The sequence below is a fragment of the Rhynchophorus ferrugineus genome, unplaced genomic scaffold, assembly GCF_030347505.1.
Source record: "Rhynchophorus ferrugineus isolate W39M unplaced genomic scaffold, kcgeb_rfMv2 rfM4, whole genome shotgun sequence".
In the NCBI taxonomy this organism is placed as follows: domain Eukaryota; kingdom Metazoa; phylum Arthropoda; class Insecta; order Coleoptera; family Curculionidae; genus Rhynchophorus; species Rhynchophorus ferrugineus.
In genome coordinates, this window is record NW_027472583.1 from 31,629,113 (window position 1) to 31,644,493 (window position 15,381).

Sequence of the window (15,381 nt, forward strand, 5' to 3'; positions counted from 1 at the left end):
AAAAACACATATTCCCAATAACGGAAACCCTTTGGACTTAAACTCTACCAAATGTATTGGCTTATCGGACAAAAATCCAAGTTATCATTAGATAGCAAGATATTATTGCATAAATCTATACTCAAGCCTATTTGGTCATATGGTATCCAACTATGGGAAACTGTTAGCAACTCTAATATATCCATCATCCAGCCGTTCCAAAATAAAGTGTTGCGTGTAATTCTCGATGCTCCCTACTATGTTTCAAATGAAACGATACAACGCGATATTCCTCTAGAACCAATAAAGAGAGTAATTCACTGAGTTTGTATGAAGTACTTCGAAAGAGTGTCAGTGAATCCAAATATACTCGCCAGTCAGCTAAATATGCGAAGTGACAGTGAAATGCGTAGAGTAGAACGTCTAACACCATCCAATATGATTATTGAGCATATATAGACTTTAGAATAAGCTTTGACATAGGACTAATTAGTTATAATAGTATTTTGTACAGGATATCAATTAATAAAGTGATTTTCTGCATGCTATATATATGTCGACTGCTTAAGTTTAAGAAAATATATTAAAGATACTTGCCACTTTATAGCAAATTGAAAACAGAAATTAAATTTGGTTTAAAATTTTTTTATAAAAATTTGGTTAATATATATATATATATATATATATATATATATATATATATATATATATATATATATATACAAAACAAATACATGTTGCCCTCTGGGCAGATTGTGGAACTACTAAGAGTAATAATTTAAAAAAATATGAATCCAGGAATGAATTTTAATTATTTAACGTGTCAAGTCGACTGCTTAAGTTTAAGAAAAGGTATTAAAGATACTTGCCATCTTATAGCAAATTGAAAACAGAAATTAAATTTGGTTTAAAATTGATGACTCAGATCAACCCTCAAATCCTAAAACCTTGATTTATTTTAAGCCTTACTCTTAGTTAATAACACAAATCGCCAATAGTATGTTATATTTTGCCATTTAACTTAACCCTGATTAAAACTGGTAATATTTACAAGAACCAAACTAAGGAAAATCAGACTACATCGTGAATAATAAACTGTTAAATCATTAATAAATCAATAGAAATAGACGATGTGGCCTCATTGCATAGTTACGTGACAAGCCTTCGCTACATTGAGATAATTTCGAAAAACATCTTCGAAGAACTTTTTCCATTAGCGGCTGTATATATACACAGCACTAAAAACTGTCATAAATATTTCAAGATAATTTTCCGGTCTAATAAAACACCCTGGGCAAGACTACCGACATATGCCAGTTTCCAAAAGGCCATTAAAATAAAAAATTCGAAATATCTCACCTGTGCACAATTGCCATGGACCCATTAGAAAGTTGCTAACAAAGAGATCGTCAGATATATAATATTCACACATAGTTGGGTGACCTATCAGTAAATTATCAGCACGTTTTTATTCGCTTTTAAAAAGAGCAAACATCTAAAAATATTGGACGTCTAACAATACTTACATATAATACAGACATTATATTGAGATCAGCAATAAAGTTTTAGATATTCAAGTCATAATGAATTACATCTTAAACTAGCACCACTGCCTCTTAAGTGTAAAACTACTCTTAATGACTTGTGTATGGAGATAATAAATAAGTCCAAAATATGTATATTAATCTCCTAAATTTATGCTAATAAACATTTATAATTGTAAATATTTCTGAATTATATATTTATACTATTTTAAACAATCATTTTACAGTGTTCTATGATTTTTTAAAAACATGTTTAGATTAACTTACAAAATGAAGCGAAATATGACTAACAAAATAATAATTAGCTGGCTTGGTTGGCGCAGTGATAAAGGCGACAGGACGGTACATCTACAGTTGCGATAGTCGCGGGTTCGAATCCTGGGATATGCCCGTAATTTTATGTTTGTGATTGTTTACCATTTGTGATTGTTCTTAGGCAAGAGTGCAAAATCCGACAAGGAAAATGTACCCAGTCACGCCTGTAACCAGGTTGGGTAAGATCGGATGTCGTCTGGGATGATTCCTCAGGTGGTCACTCGCCAGTCGGTAGGCTTAATGCCCAGGGCCGTGGTTCGGAGCCCACGTGAAGGAGACTTTAAAATATAAAAAATAATCGTAATTATAATTACCTGGAGAAGGAGTTTTTCCAAATTTTCTGCTACCATTTACAGAGCCATTCATTCTGCTATTCCTGCTGCCACTTGTCCTACTCGTGGTGGTACTCTGTCGATGCAATCTACAACAATTACAAATTTCCGTAAATATTTTTTAACCAACCGAGAAACAAACAATAATAATCAAGATAGATATAAGTATTATCAGACAGATTTATCTTGTGGAATGGATTCGAATAAAAATACTAGAAAATTAACCCCAATAAAATAAATGACGAATATTTTATGATGGTGGTATAATATTCGTAATGTTTAACGTCAAAAAAAATTATATGAAACAGTAATAAATTTGTAACGTCGACAACGAAATCAAATCAAAAAACTTTTGAGCTGTATCGCCTACAGTTTGAAAGTTTACCACATAATATATCAGAACATCAGTGAAGAATTCAAATGAACAACTGATATAAAAAATATTTACGCATATAATAATAAGTGTTGGAATAAAATACCTATAACTATTTACGTGAAATAAATTGAAATAAAATGTCGGCTATTATAGGAAATATTAGATAATAATCAGGGGCTAATGGTAATTGGAGGATTGATAATTAAGGATTAATTAAACTTAGCCATTAACTAAAATGATAAAAAATTAGATAGAGTGAACTAGTATTTTTTATAATTTAAAAGGAATATTAAAAACAATAACTTAACTTGATAGGAAAAGAGGTTCTCAACAGAAAGATTATATTTTTGTAGTTTGCTTGTTGATGTATTTAATATAGATTTTACGACATTATTTTTTCCATCTAGAGCGCAGTATGCTTCTAGAGTACTCTAATTGCAATTGCAAATTCTTGCTAATTAATGAGAATTATAACAATAGATTTAAAAATGTGTTCATCAGTTTTTTTCAGTGTTAGTACTTATAATCTCTAATATGGGAGAATAAATTGTTATCTACGTTTAAAGATATAAAAGGATAGCTAGAGCTTTTGCTGGTCTAAGATGATGCATATGAAATTAGAGAGACTACAATGAGTAGAAGGTTACCATAGAACCAAACCCCAAAATTAATATCCAGAGTTTAATTGTTTAAAGGTATTTTTTGAATTGCTTTTACTGATTACTCTTTTGATAGAATTCGAAGAACATTTTGGAAAATTATTTTATGATGTTCTTATGTTGTTCACGATTAATCTTAGAGCGATATTTTCACCAGTGCATTTTTAAGAATCCAAATTTTGGGATGCTCGGTGAAAGTTCTATCTACTTTTAGCATGACCGTGTATCATATTATATAAGTATACATTCTTGTAATTCACTAAGAAAAACATTTGAGAAAAAAATCGATATATTCGGTTGAATTTATATCTATTTACTATATTTATTATTTATATCTATTTACTATATATTATTTTAACTACTATTAAATGATAACTTTGAAGCCGGTTCTTTGAAAGACCTCAAGTCTGTTCTATTTTCTATTTTTGTGGTACTATAGTACTTGAAGTCCTATATTTAATATTACTGAATCGTGTAGATATTTTCAATAGCAGGCGATCCGTTAGTTCTCATTACTTTGGCATTTTTATCATTAATGCATTAAGCAATATGGTTCTGCAATGCAAACTATATTGTACAGTTTGTATGTACTCAGTGTCTGTATGAGCGCACTTATGCGCAACTAATGGGACCATCGTAAAATGCCCGAACAGGTTATTTTTACAGCTATTTATCTTAAGATGCCGGAATTATGGGCTGATAACCTTTGATTATATCACATCATTATATCACATTATATATCATATTATTTTTAACCGCTCTATTTGCGTGAGTTAGCTCCATCTGACTTTTGACCATTCCCTAAACTTCATTTAAACCGAGTCTAACTAACAGACAGACAGACAAAAATTTAAGAAAACTTTTTTATTTCAAAACACAAAAAACTATTTTTGCTCACAATAGTTAATGTTAAATGTGAATTTAATTTTTTCTTAATTCAGCTTCTTTCTGACATATTTCACTTATCGTACGAAAATGTAACTTATTGAGAAATATAGCGTCGAAAACTAAAATTTCTATAGGCTATAAAACAGGATCGATGGGAGATTTATGGAGCGCCAGATTCCTAAACGAAATGGACCCAGAGACTCATAGCATTTGCAGACAAAATATAACAGTGGTAACGTTGGCTGGATTAGTTTTTTACGACATCTAGTCCGAATAGCAGTAAAATAGAAATTAAATTCAACCGAAAATATCGCTTTTGTTTTCTTACTGAATTACAAGAATTTATACTTATATAATATGATACACGGTCATGCTAAAAATAGATAGACCTATATATTGATTGGTCTCAACTTAGTTTACTTAATTTTTACCGAGCATGCTAAAATTTGGATTCTTAAAAATACACTGGTGAAAATATCACTCTAAGTATAATCGTGAACAATATAAGAACATTGTACATTAAAGTAAGAAAAATGACAGGAGCCGACAAGTAAAAGTTACAAAAAAAATAAAAAAAAGTCCAGCTAAAATATTATTTCAAAACATTATTTTATTGAGAAACATTATTTCAACGATTTCATACTCTGCTAACGTAATAATGGTTTCAATATTAGAGAAGGGAGATGATAAACATATGTAGTAAAAACCGCTCAGAAATAAGTATCTCAGATCTAGATTAGGTCAGCATGGCCCTATATATATATTATATCATCGAAAAAAAATCGTAATTGATTTTCATATTCCGAAAAAAATGTTTTTTCTTCTATAATGTTAGATCACGTAGAAGAGACACTTTTAAAGAAAATAGATCTTTTTGAAAACTTTGTTTCAGATGAAAATTATGACCTCCGGAATGTACACAAATCACTTCGCTGGATGAAGACTCACAATGCGCAGCAGGCTATATATTCATTATGTGATTAAAAAGCTTTTGAATATATGTTTATAAATTCTTAAATCCATGCATAATATCTTCTCAAAATATAAATAAAATAAATGTATTCATATTCCCACTTAAGCGATTTTTTATAGTGCAATTTAATATTTAACACAAGAACATAATTCGATTTTGATGATAATTTTTTTAATTAATTTTCTGAGTGAAATAAAAAGATTCGTAATACTTAAAACAATAAATGATACAATAAATTATTTACATTGATATCGATAAAGAAACTAAACGAGACCTTACTATTGCAAATTACTAACCATCTATATTAATAGAAACAGCAATCACGAGCAATTATAGTTGATTCTTATTGACTCTGGATTGATTGCACCATCATTATTGTTCTCGAGTTTTCGAACAAATTGACGTCACACGATATTAGATCTGATCGGTAAGGACGCGGCATGTCCATTTAATTAATAAGATGTAAATAGCATCGAATAATCCGCATGCCTGCCGAACTTGAAATCGTCTACGTGATCAAGAAAGTTAAGACGTTCGATGCCGTATCGCAACGGCGATCAGTATGCGGACAGAAGTGTGGAAATGGAGGGTTTCTCCCTCAAAAAGCGGAGATTTATTATGGCCGTCGAGTCTTAAGGGATTCGTCTATCCATTGCTCCGTCCATATCAATCAAATGTTAATTAATTTATAGGCTCTGGCACTCCGGTGGTTTTTTCCATATAGATTCGAATTAGGAAATCAAGAGGTACCGATGTTTATCCAGCGTGGAAAAGGATCGATTAATTACAGTTGATTCGATTTTGCGACGGGCTGGATCCAGTAATTTATTAGGTTATTTATTTACCGCTAAAATATGCGTGTTATAATTAATTTCGATTAATTAGTGATTACTAAGAAATCGGAAATATCTTGGGCCCAATTACGGTGTATCCAATTTTTTAGACTTCGCTTTTTGTATGGTGAAAATTTAAGGTTTTATCGTTCCATGTACCAGGTGACTAAAAAACATTCCCTAAGCGAGAGGTCCAAACCGTACCTAGTATCTCAGACTGTAGAGTGTCTGGTAAAATAAAATTTGCCTGTACACACTTGTTGATGAATATCTACATTATAACCATCACGTTTAAATAAAAATCGGAAGTAATTTAGCATTTTTCATTAGTTTCAATGACTAAATTTTAAAAAATATATAAACCTTTTATATTCTCAATAATTACATTTTACCTAATGTACTAAGTTTAAGTTACTTATGTAATTACAGTTGTTTTTATCTAGGAATCAACAAAGTATAAACTATGAATTAAACAATAATTAAATATAGTAATCACTAATTTTAATTGAGATCACTGGTTTTGAATTTATTGCAGTTTTGATATTAAGAATCAGCATGATCTATATATATCGGAGTATGATATTTTGTACATTTTTTACAACATCTTTATTAGATACGCTTAGTACAATCTTAATTATTATTATTACAATTAATTTATTACTACTTTTCCGATGTGCTTGGATTAATTAACAAGCAAGACGAGTACGAGAAAATACGTCAGTATGTATTCCTCGATTATAAAATTATAATTATCTATTAATTATTAAATTATAGGTATAGTTTAGACTAATAATACACACTAAATGTTCACACAAGTTCGTATGGTTTTGTTCGTTTCAATCTCCTGACATCCTGTGCGCTGTCCAGCAGTTGTATTGCTTCCACGTTAGAATGATTTAGTAATCTTCTTTCGTGTTTCAAGGCGAAATCCTGCACAATTTCGCAAATCCATTTGATTTCCAGGTCATCGTGCAGTTCTTCATTGGTTACATAGCGATAGGCATTGGTAATCAATCGAAGAATCTTGTTTGGACAGCGCCGTATGACTAACTGATTTGAATTTTTAGTGCAACCCCATATTTGCACCCCATAGGTCCAAATTGACTTTATAATTGTATTATAGATCAACCTTTTTAATTTTAGATCAAGTTGAGAGTATCTTCCGACTAACCAGTATAGTTGTTTTATTTTGGTTCTAATGTGTTTTGCTTTTTGTCTAACGTGATGCTTCTAATTTAATCGACCGTCAAGATGGATTCCAAGGTATTTTGTTGATTCTGCTTGAGGAATCGGGAATCCATTGAGTGATATAATTAAGTTTTTATTATTTCTCCTTAATGCAAAATTAACGTGGACAGATTTGGAGCTATTAAGTTGAATTTTCCAATCTTTTGTCCATTTGTAGATTTTGTTGACTGCCACTTGCACTTTTTCTATTGCTCTAGGCAGAGATATATCTTTTGCCATAATAACTGTGTCATCAGCAAAGGTTCCAAGAAGTGTTTCTTTTGTTGTTGGAATGTCAGCAGTGTAGAGCAGATACAGGAAAGGTCCTAAGACGCTACCTTGTGGAACACCAACCGAGGTATTTTTAAATGTCGAGAACGCCATTTCGTGTGATACTCTAAATTTTCTTTCGAATGAATATGACTCCAGCAATTGACAATAGTTACGCGGTAACAATTTGCTCATCTTACAGATTAATCCCAAATGCCAAACCCGATCAAAAGCTTATTTTGTACATGTACATTTAGTTTGTCCGTCCTTCTTTCTAGGACATTTTTAGCATCTCTGCATCATGTTAGGCCTTTTTGCAGGAGGTTATTTTACATTTTCAGAATAATCTTCAAAGTATTTACTGATACTGTCGCGTAAGTCTTTTAGAAGCTTTTGATTTTGTATTCTTGTTTACAAATGGTATTTTGCTCAAGAAATGCTTAACTCGCGAATAAACTGTCCTCTCAAATATGCTTTGTTTTTCACTCTCCCATTATTAATGATATGTATAGGCATATAATTTATTCTTGCATGATGGAGTAATTCAAAAAATATTGCTAGTGGCCAACGTTTGGAATTTCTTGAGACATCGTAATTTGTGCTTAACTTGTCAACTACATCTACAGTACTTTTGGTCTGGTTACAAAATGTTATTGCAGCTGGTTTTTATTTACTTCCGGTTGCATAATCAATTTCTTTGTCATGATGTAATGATGACATCAGATATATAACTTTACGTGGCTTTGGGGTCTAAGATAATATAGTTACCTTTTTCTCAAATCCACATGTTGATGTATCTGGTTCAGGACTTGTCTTGAAAACTGGCGGAGTACAAGTTTTATTAGCGCGTAAAGTACTCACTACCGTAAGCTTGTGATTCTTTAATCCATTTTCTGGGGTTTCGTAAAAAAAATTGTCAATGGTAACATTCCGAGATTATTGCGATACACATTGTACTAATGGATCCACAAGATAAAGCTTGTTGCTTACAGCGAAGGGCTATATATCACCAAAACATAAATTTTAATGCCGCACTTTGCTCATTTTAAAGTAATGTATTGGAGGAAGACACATCGTATTCTAAAAGCAACTGGTTCTTCATCGATTGTAAGGATTTACGGAATATAAGCATCTTGACAGTGTTTTAAAAAATTCAAAAATCTTTGTTACTGGAGCTAAACGATGAGCTTTTATTCTCTCGCTTCGTGTCAATCTCAAGTTGCTTAACAAGAAAAAAAATCTGTTTGCACTCATTGTATCTCGAAAACTAAGAAAGAAACTCTACTAGCAAGTTTTTTAAATTTTAAAACAGTTGAGAATTTTTAAGAACTGGGGTGAGTCGTACCCCACATGGTACAGCGAAGGTTAGCAATGTTTATATAAACGCATTGTTGTTACACGCACTCTTTGTTAGTCGCGGCGTTTCTGTGTTACAGTACTTATATACCACGTCGGAAAAACCAGACAACTTCTGAAGCTCTCTATTTAGTATATAACACATCTCTCAATGTTCCAATTCTGTCCAGTTCAAGTAAACATAATATTTTTTTAGAAAAGGGTTTTGAGAGACAAAGTTGTATTGGGTCGCTTTTTAAGCCGTACAACGGTTGCTAGCCGCATAACTCATAATCAATTTAACTTAAATGTATACCAGGGGATCCATTTCACCTATTATCACATGTTGATGTCAGAAATATTTGATATTTCCTTTAAAAACAGTGCTCCAGTAAACCCAACACTCGAAAATATTTTACAAAAAAAAACACAATCTTCCCATATCTTTAAGATGTCATCTATATCACTTTATCATTGTCTAAAATGGAGTAAGTATGTGATGGATATAATGTTTCAATATCGTGTCTCTTCATATAAGACTACCGTTTTAACAATATTTTAAAGTCTCTTTTTACCGACGAGAGTTTATCTGGACTGTACATACAGTTTAACGTGGGCTCCGAACTACGGTCGTCGGCATTAAGCCTACCAACAGGCCAGTGACCAACTTAAATACCATCCCAGAAGACATCCAGTCTTACTCAGCCTGCTTACTTTCATGACTGGGATGGTTATTCCTTGTCGGATTTTTCACTGTTCATTTACAATTATAGTAACAAACATAAAGTACATCCATGCAGCAGCAAGATTCGAACCCGCCACTATCGCAACAGTAGAAGGAAACGACCGTTTAAACCCATTGTAACCCGCAGCGATCATTTGTTAGGAATATTCCATTCCCAATAACTTCTCAAATACTGTTTTGGTACTAAGTTGGACGCATGAAACACTTCCAAAGACTTATTGCTGGAATTAAATTCGTGAAGGTAATGTACATTAAGGCTGTATTCTAATCTAGAAATTCGAGAAAATCGTTTTCTTTTTCTTCATAGTAAAAAAAACCGAATAAAATGTTTTTCACTAAATTCTGGCTGTTACACTAGATTTTCTAAAGATAAAAATATCCAAGTGTTGCTATAGTTTATATAATGGAAGAATATATAGAGCTCATAGGCTCATACTAAATTTCATGTAAATTCAGTTAATATTTAAATCTAAGGAAAAAATATCGATTTTTCAAGGTTTTAGACTAGAAAGCCCTTTACATTATATACATATATAATTGTCTGAGCATAATAATAATGTATTGGAAAATTAAATCGTAAAGATTTAACATAATAAAGATTCCTATTGTGATGAAGTCATAGTAAGAGTTTAAAATGGGGATCTTTTTTAACAAAATCTTGAGTTAGAAAGATATATTGTACCTGTTTTGCTCAATAAATTCATTGAAAAAATTATCAAAATACGTTCATCTATTATTTCACAAGATACAATGTCCACACCAATGAGATTACACACCTTGTGAGATTACTGCGTGAATATTATTTAATTCTATATTTAATATTAAGGGTTTATGTACCTCAGAAATAAGTTAATACTCCAAGAAAAAATCTTTAAAATTTGAATCATACATGAAGTAAATGCTAGACAAATTATTTAGACAAAATTGATAGAAATCAACCATTTTGTCAATTTTAATTCAGTCAGCTTGATAGGAGAAGTGGTCAAGGCGACAGGACGGCCCCCGTACTATACCGTTAGTCCCGAGTCCGAATACTGTTGGAGCATGATCATAAATTTATCTTTATGACTATCTATAAGGCAAGACTGCAAAATATTTCAAGGAAAGTTTTTCTAGTCCCAGCCAAATGAGCTTGGAGCCCACACTGAGCACTAGATACAGTCCAGATAAACAGTACTTGGTAAAGAGGAGGTTAATATAATAAAATAATTAAATTTGCTTATATTTAAATTTGATTTATTGGATAAATATTGCTTGTTATGAATTATTATTTAAGAATACTCCATTCATAATTTTATTTTACTACGCAATTACTTAATCAAATTTGAATAAGAATACCATCCTGTAATTTTTGGCCAAGGATACATTTTCACTAAGTTTTCTCTTCTAACGTTGGTCAAAACTGCTGACTTACTTGTTTTTTGAATAAATAGTGCAGTCTTTTTCTGTCTAACCCAATTTAGTTTGTGGAAAATAGGATGCATAGTCTTGTTATCAAATATAACTTATTTTAACATTATAGTTCATCTAATACATATATTATCGAAGGACTTAAAACATTTACTCTTTTCTGTTTCCACACCTTTCATACCGAGTTTCTAGGCGTGTTTTTATGTAGCCCAATATGTTACCCAATCCTTATAATTAATGACTGTATATCTGAGAAACGTATTTTACTTTCATTCGCGAGCATATTTACCTTTTTACGTTTAGTTCTTGTTTCCTTCGAAAGTGTCGACTAGTTGTAAAGTCATCTTGGTATCTACAAAGCAGTTAGTATTCATTCTCTCCTCATATGGTCTAATCTAGTGCTCATGTTCAATTTTGAACAATTACAATCATATTTGTGCACACAAATCTTTCACGCCCGACAATACCATGTTTTACAGTTATATTCAATTAATTATGTGCATACCTTTGGTTGTGTCCGATGTAATATATATATATATATATATATATATATATATATATATATACTACATCTTAATAATTGTCTGAGCATAATAATAATGTATTGGAAAATTAAATCGTAAAGATTTAACATAATAAAGATTCCTATTGTGATGAAGTCATAGTAAGAGTTTAAAATGGGGATACAAGACATGGCAAAGTTTTTGTTCTAAACTTCTTAACATATACCGAATTCGATTTATGGAATGTACTTCAAAGAATTTTTTAATCTAAAATAATCGATTCAAAACAATTCGTTTTAAAAGCTTAATCTGACCAATAAGTTCATAAAAAAATGTTTCACAGAAGTATGTTAGTCTACTGTATTTCTAATTAAGTTTCAGCGATTTTACCATAATATAATTGAACTCGTATATCTGAAATTCCGAGCCAGTGTTAAAAAAAAACAATTTTGCAGCTAATTAGTCATGAAATTTAACAAAGCTTCTAGAAATTTCAGCAATTTAACTTTGTCCAGACGGACGTTGAGAAATAAATTGAAACCGACTTAAAAATCAAACGCAAGAAATTTCGATTGTGAAGCGAAATGAAACTTTTATAATTTATTACTCCTATAGTACAGATAATGAAAAAATATCTGTTTGACGTTTCTATAATTATCCATGAGATATTGACCAGAATAAAATTTAAAAAGTTTCATTATACTTATATATCTTATGGTTCAACAGATAGAAAGATAATTTAGTCACCAAACTTTAATTTTTTGTCATGAAAGATCAAGTTATAATTAATGCTAAAAAAAAATCTGATAGAGGAGTTCAGCATTTTTATTTTATATACCTTCGAAGCAATTGTTTTCACTTAACAATATTTCACTTAACTTTGTAATTTAACAACATCCAACTAATTAATTCAAAAAATGTTTTAAAAATTTTAAATTCAATAATTAATGTAACTCAACCTTTATATTAAGATATCTACCTAGATATTTACCTAGCGTTGCTTTTTTTGCCCATGATTTTAATGATTTCAAGTCGTAAGTTACTGACAAAGTGGCATGAACTTTTTGTGAATTTGCCAATTGCAAGTGGCTAATTACAACAAAGAAAAATTCGACAACAGTAAATTACAAGACTTATTGGAGGAGAATTCAACTCAATCTCTCAAAGAACTTTCGCAGCATCAGTTTGCGAATCAGTTTTTCCAAACTTTTACACCCGATAACAAAGATCCATTATAAAAGAAATGGTTATCATACGAATTGACTGAATATGCTGTACTATATAACATATAAAATATTGTTATAGAGCTATAAAGACGAGCAATGATAAGTAACAAATGCATAGTCATCGTCTTCCTTAAATACACTCGGCCATAAGTTGTAACACTTATGAAAATCAAATGTGAAGGTCTACAGCACAAGCATACTCCAAATACAAATAAAATACGTCATAACCCACTACTTTAGATCGATGCTTTATCTGCATTGATTAATGTGCATTCTACCAATTTATTTAAAAGAATGATCAACATTTCATGCAAGCATCTAAGATCTTAATATAACTTTTGGAGGTAATACATATACCGATCGGCTCAGTGAAGTTAGAGTGGCACTAAACATATATGGAAAGGCGTTATACAAGAATTATGGATATTTTAAATTTGCCTAGAACAGAGTTCATAATTGTTTTTTTTTTGGCAAGACAGTAACAGAAAAAGTGTAAAAACAACAAAAATTGATGGAAAAAGGTAAAAGTTACAATAGATTCGATTATGTTATGTTGGTCATTATATTTGTTAATTAATTGCAGATATATTGCTGATCGAGAAGGATATTGCATCAAAAACTGTTTGGTTATGTTGAAGGAAGCATTGTCAACTATAACACCTTCGATTTGGATGAACTGGATGAAACATAGAAAGGAAGTAACAGATAAATGGTGGAATCGTGAATATGTTTTAGACAGATTAGAAATTAATAGTTTAGTGTTTGAATTTAACAGTAAGTCGAAAAGTGAAACTGACCGAAGGAAACTTTCAGGATATGTGATATTGTTGTGCAATGCTGGAAATTCCTGAGACAGAGTGATGAGAGCGGACACAACCAAAGGTATGCACATAATTAATTGAATATAACTGTAAAACATGGTATTGTAGGGCGTGAAAGATTTGTGTACACAGATATGATTGTAATTGTTGAAAATTAAACATGAATACTAGATTAGAACGTATGAGGAGAGAATGAATACTAGCTGCTTTGTAGATACCAAGATGACTTGACAACTAGTCGACACTCTCGAAGAAAACAAGAACTAAACATAAAAAGGTAAATATGCTCGCGAATGAAAGTAAAATACGTTTCTCAGATATACAGTTATTAATTATATGAATTGGGTAACATATTGGGCTACATAAAAACATGCCTAGAAACTTCACCTCATGAAAGGTGTAGAAAAAGAAAAGAGTACAATGTAAATATTTTAAGTCCTTCGATAATATATGTATAAGATGTACTATAATGTTAAAATAAGTTATAATTGATAACAAGACTATGCATCCTATTTTCCACAAACTAAATTGGTTTAGACAGAAAAAGACTGCACTATTTATTAAAAAAACAAGAAAGTCAATAGTTTTGAGCAACGTTAGAAGAGAAAACATAGTGAAAATGTATCCTTGGACAAAAATTATAGGATGGTATTCTTATTTAAATTTGAATAAGCAATTGCGTAGTAAAATAAAATTATGAATGAAGTATTCTTAAATAATAATTCATAAGAAGCAATATTTATCCAATAAATCAAATTTAAATATAAGAAAATTTAGTTATTTTATAGCCTCCTTTTTACCAAGTAGTGTTTATCTGGACTGCATCTAATGCTCAGTGTGGGCTCCAAGCTTATTTGGTTGGGACTAGAAAGACATTCTTTGTAATATTTTGCAGTCTTGCCTTATGCAAAGTCACAAAGATAAATTTATGATCATGCTCCAACAGTATTCTGACTCGGGACTAACGGTACAGTAGGGGGGCCGTCCTGTCGCCTTGACCACTTCTCCTATCAAGCTGGCTGAATTAAAATTGACAAAATGGTTGATTTCTATCAATTTTGTCTAAAGAATGTGTCTAGCATTTACTTCATGTATGATTCAAATTTTAAAGATTTTTTCTTGAAGTATAAACTTATTTCTGAGGTACATAAACCCTTAATATTAAATATAGAATTAAATAATATTCCCGCAGTAATCTCACAAGGTGTGTAATCTCCTTGGTGTCGACATTGCATCTTGTGAAATAATAGATGAACGTATTTTGATAATTTTTTCAATGAATTGATTGAGCAAAACAGGTACAATATATATTTATCAAAATATTTTCTGCAATTATTTCCAATATTTCAGGAAACAAGACGATACAAGGAAATCATCAATCAATTTTCGAACGTCTCCAGCATTTCGAAAACGTCTGCCAGGCAATTTTTCAGCGACAGTGTGTTCTTCAAAAATGTTCCAACATGTGACCGAACGTTTTTATGTGAGATGATGACTTTTGGTCTCTTACTCGTTATTGCTGTTTTTTCGCTTGGTAGTGGTATTTTATGGAATGGCTACCAGCATTCTTGCCTCCTTTCGCATCTTTTCTACGGCACAAAAACGCCTGGAAACAAATTTGTCAACTATTAAGCGACATGAAACTTCCTTGAAAGTTTTATTTGAGTTTTCGGCTAGAAAGTCTTATTCTTACAATTATTACTTTTAAATAATTGAAAGCATATGTATCGGTAACAAATGTCTTCAAATAATTAATTCAATAAACAAAATTTATGAATGTTGAAAGTGTAATTGACCATTTCTGTATACATCGAATAACTCAATAATACTAAATGGAAAGCAATTATTGTATGTAGCAGAACTGCCAAAACCATCGAAATTAACAGTTAGATTAAGTTGTTTAACAGTTGGTGTATGGTAGTTAATACAAGTTCTCATGACACAC

At 31.1% G+C, this 15,381-nt stretch overlaps 1 protein-coding gene across 8 annotated transcripts in view; it reads right to left on the reverse strand.

The window, feature by feature from the left end:
* The window catches only part of FMRFaR (FMRFamide Receptor), a 327,763-nt gene that overhangs the window by 11,236 nt on the left and 301,146 nt on the right, over positions 1-15,381 (reverse strand). For all 8 annotated transcript variants that reach the window (XM_076402262.1, XM_076402261.1, XM_076402267.1 and 5 more), the window contains one exon: positions 2,153-2,259. In XM_076402262.1, the coding sequence (XP_076258377.1) occupies positions 2,153-2,259 (107 nt within the window). The remainder of the gene's footprint in view (positions 1-2,152; positions 2,260-15,381) is intronic.